General features: G+C 38.4%; 1 protein-coding gene across 1 annotated transcript in view; it reads right to left on the bottom strand.

Annotated features, from left to right (window-relative positions):
- Positions 1–1,994: 1,994 nt before the first annotated feature.
- Positions 1,995–10,177, bottom strand: part of TNNC1 (troponin C1, slow skeletal and cardiac type) — a 33,270-nt gene continuing 25,087 nt past the window's right edge. Inside the window, exons 5-6 of the mRNA XM_053298350.1 lie at positions 5,361–5,497; positions 1,995–2,679 (exon numbers count right to left, since the gene is read on the bottom strand). Of these exons, the coding sequence (XP_053154325.1) occupies positions 2,648–2,679; positions 5,361–5,497 (169 nt within the window). The 3' untranslated portion in view covers positions 1,995–2,647. The remainder of the gene's footprint in view (positions 2,680–5,360; positions 5,498–10,177) is intronic.

Raw genomic sequence — 10,177 nt, 5'->3', positions numbered from 1 at the left:
TTTTAGCCCTTTGAACCTGACTGGAACCATCTCAGATGTCAGGCAGTGGTCCAATTCAGAAGATTCTGAGGAGGAACTGCCTGATCCACAGTCCCCTGACATGGTCCTGCTGCAGGACACTGAGGAGGAAGCCCCACGGATGGAGAGCTTACCTACTGTGGAACAGCAGAAGGCTGCCAGGGAGCCATTGCTGGCTGTGGATAGGGAGGAGCCAGGACCAAGCAGCAGACTGGTGAGCTACGTGGAGTGTCGGTGTGACTGCAGAAAAGAGCAGCGTTGACTGCAAAGTTTGACCAGCGAGGTGTCTGAATCTGTAGCTCTGAAGATAGGCGGGGCCTTAATTGGCTTCACCTGGCATTTAACCTTGAAGAGGTATACATTCAGACTGCTCACTCTGCACCGCACTGGTTTCAAGTGATCGCTTTGGCGTGCAGTTCCAGCTCCCTGCTTATGAGCACCTTGTTCCTGTTTGCTCCTGTGATCTGCTGTGCCTGGCTATTGACTTGTGACTCTTCAGAACCCCATGGACTATGGAACTGGCAACCGAACCCTCTCCTGGCATTGACCCATATTGGACTTGGCAATCAGCTATGATTTATGGACTGACGGTTCAAATGTTGTAATTTCCATTGACTTTGTCACATGTACACTTGCTTTTGCTTTGCTGCTAGTAAAAACTCAAATCCCACATATTCCAGCTAATGCTTTGATTTATTGTGGGAGTTTGCACCCTTGACATCAGAAGGTGGGTTTTGTAAGATTTCCGGTAGACAGGGATCAACATCCAGAATAATGAAGTGCTGGTACAGTGAACTTGCACTACACACAATGGGGTACTTTTTATCAATCTTCTCTTCCTTCTGCAGCTCACTGTGACTCCTGAAAATATGTCCCTGAGGGCTACACGACCTTCAGGGACATTTTTTTGAAAGTCACTGTTGGCTACAGAAGGAAGGCGAGATTGACAAAAATCATCCCTCGTGCTGTGTATTCATGTGCACTTCATTAGTCTGGATGTTGACTCAGGCATCAGTGCTGTATAACACCTTGCCTGTGTATCACCTTGCCATGTCTAGCAGAAGCATAATATTTGACAGACTTCTCCATATGTGTCTGCTTGATCTTTAACACCTCCAACAGAAGTGCTTCTCTCAGTGCCGCAGCTTTTGGAAGTTAAGTCAATGGTGATGCAGAGGGCTTCTTCATTGATAGCTCCCCAGTTGTGGAATTTCCTCCCTAGGCAAATTCATTTTGTTTCAACATCATTATCTTTCAAGTGATAGGCTAAGCATATGCTGTCAGTCTGAGATTTTAATAGCATTTAAATCTTTTGGCTCCATCTTATCTTTATCTGCTTGTATGTTGATTTTTTTTTAGCTTGTTCTTAATTTTTGGTATGTAATATGAGCTTTGATGGTTTCATAAGCTGTCATGGGAGATTTTAAACTGGACAGGCAGAATAAAATGCCTGAAAATAAGTAAGCACACAAGCAAACGAAAGAAAGAAAGGAAGGAAGGAAGGAAGGAAGGAAGGAAGGAAGGAAGGAAGGAAGGAAGGAAGGAAGGAAGAAAGAAAGAAAGAAAGAAAGAAGCACAAATGCACACATTTGCTATGGCACAATCCAACTTTGTACGGATTGTACAAATGGCACAACATTTTTAGTATAGAACATCGCCCTATCTATAGCATTCATACTCTGTGTATTCTTTTTCATATCCTGTCTCATGAGTTTGGGACCTGACCTGATCATCTTTCTTCATCTCTCTCCCTTCTGTACATTTGTGGATTTCTAATGCAGCCTGGATATACCTGCTTGGTCTATTTAGAATCAAACAGTGGGATCTTGAACAGATTGTGCTTTGGGGATGCATGATATGTTGCATTACACCATAATGAGAATACTAAAATGCTATAAACCCAAGCTTGAACTGAACATCTATTGTTAAGCATGTGTAGCAGTTGAGTACAGATGACTTCTACAAAACAAGCTCACTCTGGTTTTAAAATTATTTTATTAGCATTTCAAAAAGAAATATTATTTTTGTACACACAGTATTTTTACATATCAATTGACACTGGCTGGGGATGAGGTACAGGAATAAAGAAATGACATATAACCACTACTAAATCACTTTGTGTGTGTGTGTGAATTCTTAAGTGTCATTCAAGCCTTATCTGATGTGATATGACAATTTGTTCATTGTAACTTGCACATCCTATTAATTCATTAAGGCTGAAATGATATGCATGCTTACCCAGGAGTAAGCCCGATTGCACAGTAGCTGACATCCTGACTAAATTTTTTGGTGGATGGCCCAGTGAAATTAATTTTAATGGGAACTCTGCCAAGTAATTGAGTCAAGATGTCAGCCAGTGGCACTTATTTGCAAGTATACATTCTGCTGTAAAGAACATGCTTTGATTATTGAAACCAATAGCAATAAAAAGGCCACAAAAACCTGGCCCAATAAATATCTATAGGATGACCATTTGATATACCAAGTGAAATGGTTGATGTTTTCTAGACATTCACCATGTTCCATACATGCCTTCATGCAAGTAGCAAGGGAAACAGAACTGATGAAATGACACAAGACAAAACTGCAGGTGTTCAAAAGATGAGACTGCTCTCCAAATATCTCAGGTTTACTCAACGCCTTTCATAAACTCCAGGAATTCTGACAAAGAAAGGAAATAAAAATGTGTGTATAATTAGACTGAAGAGTTAGGAGATGATACAATTCCTTGCTGCTTCTTTTCTTTTCTCCTCCAACATTGTTCCATGTGTGAGTTTCCCTACCACCAATTCCCTCCAACATATGCCTTCTCATGCTACCTTTAAAATGAAAAATTACACCCAAATATTTAAAATGATCTACTTGCACGATCACATGACCATCAATTGTCCAATAGATTTTTTAATTAGTTTTAGCAAACCGCACAATTTTGGTCTTATGATAATTAATAGATAAGGCATTTTCTCTACAAAAACTGACCAAAGCTGCTCTTTTTAACCCAGCCAAAGACTGGAAAAGAATCACTGCATCGTCCATGTACAAAAGGACAGAAGTATGCTTTGAGGATCATTTCAGAGGGTTAAATTCTAGTTTGTTTAAACATTCAACAATAGTATTTATATAAAATTTAAACAAGAGGGAAGCTAAAATGCACCCCTGCTTAACTCCTCAATAATATCATATAGATAAGAAAGAGCAGTCTCTTGTAAATAGTAGATGTGCTAAATCTACTCCATAGAATCTCTTGGGAAATTGAATGAAATGCAAAACAGAAGTAACAAAACAGAAGTCAACAAAAGCAGCATATAAAGCTGAATGTGGATTCCAGGTGTATTTTTCCACCAAATGCTTAAGTATCAAGCACTGCTCTAAAGAACAACCAGCGCTAAAACCAGCTTGTTCTATCACAATAATTTCCTCTGACTTAAGCCAATAAAAAACAATGTCTCATACAGGTGGCATGCATAGATCTTGCTAACGATGTTCAACAAGCTTATGAGGCGATAATTACCAGGTTCATCTAAACTGCCCCTTTTAAATATAGGAATTATTATAGCCAAACCCCATTCATCAGGTATACGGGCAGTCTGAACAATAAAAGTAAATAATGAAGCCAGTACAGGAGCCCACCAGTCTAACTTATTTTAATTAAACCGCTCTGAGCTATTTTGGAAGGGCGGTATATAAATCAAATCAATTCAAATCAAATAAATAAATATATATATAAATAAATATATAAATAAATAAATAGTTCAAGAAGAATTAGGGCACTGCTGGAAGCTTTTCCTGATTTTAGTTGTCTTATCAGAAAGGTCACTTCAGAAATAGTGGCAGAAGGCCACTCCAGGAGAGCACCAATCTCAAGCTTCAAGGCAAAATAATACATGAAACAGAATGGGCAAAAAAGCTCCTCAGCCATTTGTCTTTTTAGAGATCAAAAGGGGAACAATTTATCCCTGCCGTGGTTAGACTATATGAAGCTAAGGCTCTTGCTCAGTTGCTCTATGGAATTCAAAAAATTTTTTCCCCATCTGGACCTGGCATCTTTTATTCAATCAAAATTTTTGAGGAATTTGTTCCAGGTTCCCTGGTGTGTATCTAATGCTGCTATACGTTTGGAGTCAGGTATGCACAAGGTGAATCTTAATCTGCAAAGGCCTAAACCCCCTGTTATTACCAAATAGTTTCCACTCTAGTGGGAGATCCTCTATCGAGACTAGCTTGCTCTTAGGCAAGGATACTGGATGTGGCTTATCAAGAAGAACATACTCATTTGTCTGATAGATTTGTTTAGAATCTGCAATTATTTGAGATTTTGCCTGCCAGATATTTAAATTTGCTTGTAGTTCCTAAATATAGGAGAATATTCTCTTTGGCTTGCTTCAATTAACGCCCATCTGTGATACTGGAGGGCGGGTACAAAAAAAAAAGAAGTCCCTTATTCCGTGTATTTTTGTCCATGTAGTGATAAAATGGTTGAGTCAATTACTCATATTTTGTTTTTATAATTTTTATAATGATTTTTGGGTTGCTCTTATTGCTCCATGTTTTTTAAAAATTGTTTTGGCCATTCAGATGAATCCTGTATTAGTTATTTACTGTCAGATCAAGATGCTGAGGTTACATACAATGTGGCCAATTTTTTTTTGACTGTTAATAGGATTAGGCAAGCTATAATATCTTCTACAGCCTCTTAACCTTTTTGTAGTTGTTGGATTTAATTTGTTATGGTTTGATGTTTTTTGATATTTTGTTGTTTTGTTTTGTTTTGGTCAGTGACTGAATAAAGCACATATCGTATCACCTTCTCAAGCAAAGATGTATTCTTTGCCATGTGGGAGAGCACAGACTTGAGTGTCCTCTCAGACTGTTTTGTTAAATACCCTAAGTCAAAATCAACCTATTATCCTTCTTTACAAGAGAACAAACCAAGACAAACTTATACATGTGTAAGTTCACTGATTTCAATTGATCTAAGCATGTTTAACTCACTGACTATTCAAATGGGTTATTGTTTTGTGTTTCTTACTTGGTATATACCATCAACAGCTATTTCAGTAAATGGAAAGTTATACCAACAGATTAAATGTGAGCTATTTGAAACTTTCAAGGAAAAGGCATACTGCACAAAAATATTTGTTCTGACCCAGAGTCCCATATTTGCTGCAATGCACAATGAGACTTTCCTCTTCATTTAACTGAAAGAGGAACCTTTAGTCATTAAAATAAGCCTTTGAGTTTTGAAATTAATAGATTTCTCAAATACAAGTCCACCCTACTAGTTTGATAGTACTACTCAAATTCTTTTTATGTAAAATAATAGGCCAAAAAAACCCTCTCACCATCATAGTCAATCTTGCCATCATTATTTTTGTCTCCATCCTTCATCAGTTCCTCAATGTCATCTTCAGTGATAGTTTCCCCAGTAGCCTGCAACATGAGCTTTAGTTCGTCCAGATCTATGTATCCATCTGCGTTTCTGTGAAATGACAAAAGAGCTCAGAAAGGGAAGAATTCTGTTCATGTATTTATCGGGGGTTGGGTAGTTCACACTAATTACACATCATTGCCTCTTTAAATATTGTATTCCCCCCCCCCAATATATCATGAAAATGAGGTAGCATTACTTATCATTAATCTTTACATTTGAACAGATATGATTATGCGAAGTATGTGTGAGTCCTGAGAGAAAGGAGTTGCAAACAAAGAAACAATAATTTAGTGGCACCATTAAAAACATATACACATTACACAGTAATATAACCTAGAACGGGTTCAGAGGAGGGCAACAAAGATGGTGAGGAGTCAGAAAACAAGTCCTATGAGGAACAATTGAAGGAGCTAGGTATTGTTGAGCTTCGAGTAGAGGAAACTAAGGGGAGATAGGGTAGCTGTCTTTAAATATCTGGAAGGCTGTCACTACATCTCCTCCTCTTCTTCCTCCTCCTCCTCCTCCTCCTCCCAGAAGCAGACAGCAGACTAAGCAGAATTCTTCTCCTGAGGGCAGGATTAGAATCAGTGGGTTGAAATGACAAGGAAGCAGATTTAGCTAGGCATTAGGAGGAATTTCCAAACTGTAAGAGCTGGTTGACAGTGGAGCAGTCTGCCTTGCACAGTGGAGGAAAACCTATCTAGAATCATCGAATTCCCTCCCGCTGAAGACTCACCAGAGCCTGGGCCTCATTGCAAATATGCATTTTACTCTTTGCTCCTGCCTGCTTAGATTAGGTGGGTTGTGATGGGATATAGGGCCTTCTCTTCTTCTTCTTCTTCTTTTTAAAAGAATTCTTTATTTAAAACAGAACATCACATCATATCACAGATCACATAGTGCATAAAAATCCATTTGTTTGTATGTTTTTTGAATTTGTAGACTGCCCCAAACTTCCATCTCTGGGCTGCTTACAACATAAAACAGATTAAAAATGAAAACCTTAAAAACAATTTAAAACCACAATCCAGTTTAAAAGCTTGAGTGAAAAATTAAATCATTAAGGACTTTTAAAGAGTTGTCAGAGATAATATCTCATCCACTTTAGCGTATAGGGCCGTCTCAGAAAAAACTGCCCCCTCCATTGCTCACATGAAATGCAAGCATGTACAACATTAGCCTTAATGTGAGCCTGTATATGTAATATTTTTATAAGTCTTTAGGCCCCAGCAAGGACAGAATAAAAATAAATGGTGTTTTTTTTTAAAAAAAGCTAAATGAACAGTATATATTTTATACTTTGGTCTTTTAAATGTTGTAATATGCCAATTGTCCTTGGGGTAAGACAGGGTGATAAACCAAATAAAAGAGATTTCTACACATAAAGGCTAATATATACAGACTATGTACCATGGATAAACTGCATTTTCCATTGACTGTGTCATCTGTCACTTGCACATGATTACTTCTTTGCTGAGGCCATTTCCTGCATTCCACTCCCTTGAGTGGGTTGAGACTACTACTTAAATATAATTGCTTCTGTGCTCTCTGTCTGGTTCTAAATAACCTATGCTAATTAGCAGACCCCTACTAACTTGGCAAAGAGGCACCTTTTAACATGGTAATTGTCTTTATTTAGCAGGGGGAGAGTAACTGGCCCTAATCCACCCCCAGCACAGTACCTCCAGTGACTGTTGCTGGTGCCTGTCTAATGTTTCTTTTTTAGATTGTGAGCCCTTTGGGGACAGGGATCCATCTTATTTATTTGTTATTTCTCTGTGTAAACTGCCCTAAGCCATTTTTGGAAGGGCAGTATAGAAATAGAAATAATAATAATAATAATTATTATTATTATTATTATTATTATTATTATTATTATTTCATATATATATATATATATATATATATATATATATATATATATAAAATCCCCCAGTGAGGCACTACCTTGGCTTGGTTGTGGGGCTTGTGTGCTCTGAGGAACCTGAGAGCTATGCCAGAGGTCCAACCATACTGGACAGTTCTCACCAGAGGAGCCAGACGAAGAGTGCCTTTCCCATCAACAATATGGTGAGATGTAACTTTAATAAATCTATACCAGATCGGTCATCACCCGGGTCAACAAGGACCGTGCCAGGTGCTGGAGTCCCTGGATATCTGGTGGCAAGTGGGCTATAGGACTCAGGATCTTCAGTTGAGCAACCAGGGCTGGAGACTGCAGGGTTACTGGAAGAAACGTCGCTTAACCGGAAAAAAATATGGAAAATGCCAACAAGGAAATAATAGCAATAGCAATAGCACTTACATTTATATACCGCTTTATAGCCGGAGCTCTCTAAGCGGTTTACAACATTCTGGGTACTCATTTTACCGATCTCGGAAGGATGGAAGGCTCAGTCAACCTTGAGCCCCTGGTCAGAATCGAACTTGTAACCTTCTGGTTACAGGGCAGCAGTTTTACTACTGCGCCACCAGGGGCTCATAATGATCTGCTATTACAAGTCTAGTCCAACTAGAAGAGGTTATTTAAAAAGAATGTACCAAGTTTGGAAAGAGAAGCATCCAGATACAGAAATCACAGAACAAAGGCTAGCAGACCAGAGAAGATTCATAATAAGAAATAAAGTATTCACAGGAGTTGAGCTGGAAGAACTGCAAAGAGCAACACAGGCTCAAGATATGGAAGAAGAATTACCACCAACTGAAGCAGTTGCTCAGGTGCAGGTGGAGGAGGTGTTGGAAATAGAGGATGCCACTGTTGCTGAACTGTTTTAAAATCAAAACCAGGCAACCTCCTCTTTGCCTTCACCTCAAAAACCTGAATACCATTTAACAGAAAAGCAACAAGAACTAAAGCAAAAAAATAACTGAGCACATGAACCAAACAACCACCAGGGTTCGACTTCCAGCTCTAAAAACAGTTGCCAAAAAACAACTTGCTCAGGTATTGAAAGATGTCAACGCTGCACTTGCAGAAATAACAACCAATAATTTGCAAGAAACAAACCAACTAATGTACAGTGCAGCAACAATAACAACACAAGAGCTCGGATATAAGATCAGTGGACCTGTCAAAAAAGAAAGCAGTACATCACCTAAATGGAAGATTAGATTAGAAAATAAAATCTCCAGGCTTAGATCAGATGCTAGTAAATTGAAAGATATGAAAGACAAGAAGCTGAAGAATGAACACACCAAACAGTATTTGATCCAAAAATACCACCTAGATTCAAGGAAAATTAGAGAAGTCCTGGAAATAATAAAGCAGCAAATAACAGCAGTGTCAAAGAAGATTAACAGATACGAAGCCAGAATCGCACAACACAGGCAGAATCTCCAATTCCAGTCGAATCAGAGATGTTTCTACCAAAGCATAGAAGGAGAAACTGCAAGAAACATAGAAACACCAAATAAAGAAGAAACAGTGCAATTCTGAGGGAAATTATGGGACAATCCAATAGATTATAATAAAAAAGCAGGCTGGGTAAAAGAGGTCAAAAAATGTAATCAACAAATGCAAGATCTAATCATAACACCAGAATAAATAAGTGAAGGAGCAAAGAAAATTAAAAATTAGACTGCACCAGGCGACGATGAACTGCATGGCTTTTGGCTTAAACACCTAACAAGCCTTCATAAACAACTATCAAAACAGTTCAATCACATTTTGCAAGGAGATGATATTGAACAATGGCTAACAACTGGGAAAACTCATCTCATAATGAAAGACCCAGCAAAAGGTGCAGTTCCAAGTAATTATAGACCGATAACCTGCCTGCCAACCATGTTCATATTATTAACTGGAATGATAGCAGATGAAGTAATGCAACACTTACTAACTAATAAGCAGCTTCCATTTGAACAGAAAGGAAATTGTCCAAACACCAGAGGCACAAAAGACCAGCTGCTGATTGACAAAATGATTTTAGAAAATTGCAAGAGAAGAAAAACCAATCTAAGTGTTGCATGGATTGACTACAAGAAAACCTTCAACTCCTTGCCTCACACATGGATACTAAACTGTTTAGAAACAACTGGTGTCAGCAAAAACATTCAGATATTCATTAAAAAAGCAATGAGCATGTGGAGTACACAGTTAACAATCAATGGCAAGACACTTGGACAGGTTAGCATTAGAAGATGTATTTTCCAAGGTGACTCACTATCCCCTCTGTTGTTTGTAATCTCCATGACTCCACTTTCACAAATACTCAGCAAAACAGGCCTCGGATACCAAACATCTAAAACATCAAGTAAAACCAACCATCTGCTGTACATGGACGATCTGAAGTTGTATGGAAAGTCCCAGTCAGAAATCGAATCACTGCTAAACACCATTCATATATTCAGTAGTGATATAGCAATGGAGTTTGGACTAGACAAGTGTGCTTCATTAATAATGAACAGAGGAAAAATAACAAAAACAGAAGGAAAAGAACTGCCCAGTGGAAGCAACATCAAGAACCTGGAAGAGAAAGAACATTACAAGTACTTGAGCATTCTCCAGGCTGATAACATTGCACACGCTGAAGTTAAAAGAAAATTTGGAAGTGAATACATCAGGAGAGTTAGAAAAATCCTAAAGTTCAAACTCAATGGTGAGAACACCATACAAGCCATAAACACCTGGGCTATACCTGTTATCAGATACACTACAGGGATAATAGATGGGACCCAGGCAGAGCTAGAGACGCTAGATCGTAAGACCAGGAAAATCATGACCATCAA

Source organism: Hemicordylus capensis, chromosome 2 (assembly GCF_027244095.1).
Source record: "Hemicordylus capensis ecotype Gifberg chromosome 2, rHemCap1.1.pri, whole genome shotgun sequence".
Classification (NCBI taxonomy): domain Eukaryota; kingdom Metazoa; phylum Chordata; class Lepidosauria; order Squamata; family Cordylidae; genus Hemicordylus; species Hemicordylus capensis.
Note: the sequence above shows the minus strand (reverse complement) of the source record. Positions and strands in the feature narration are given on the sequence as shown.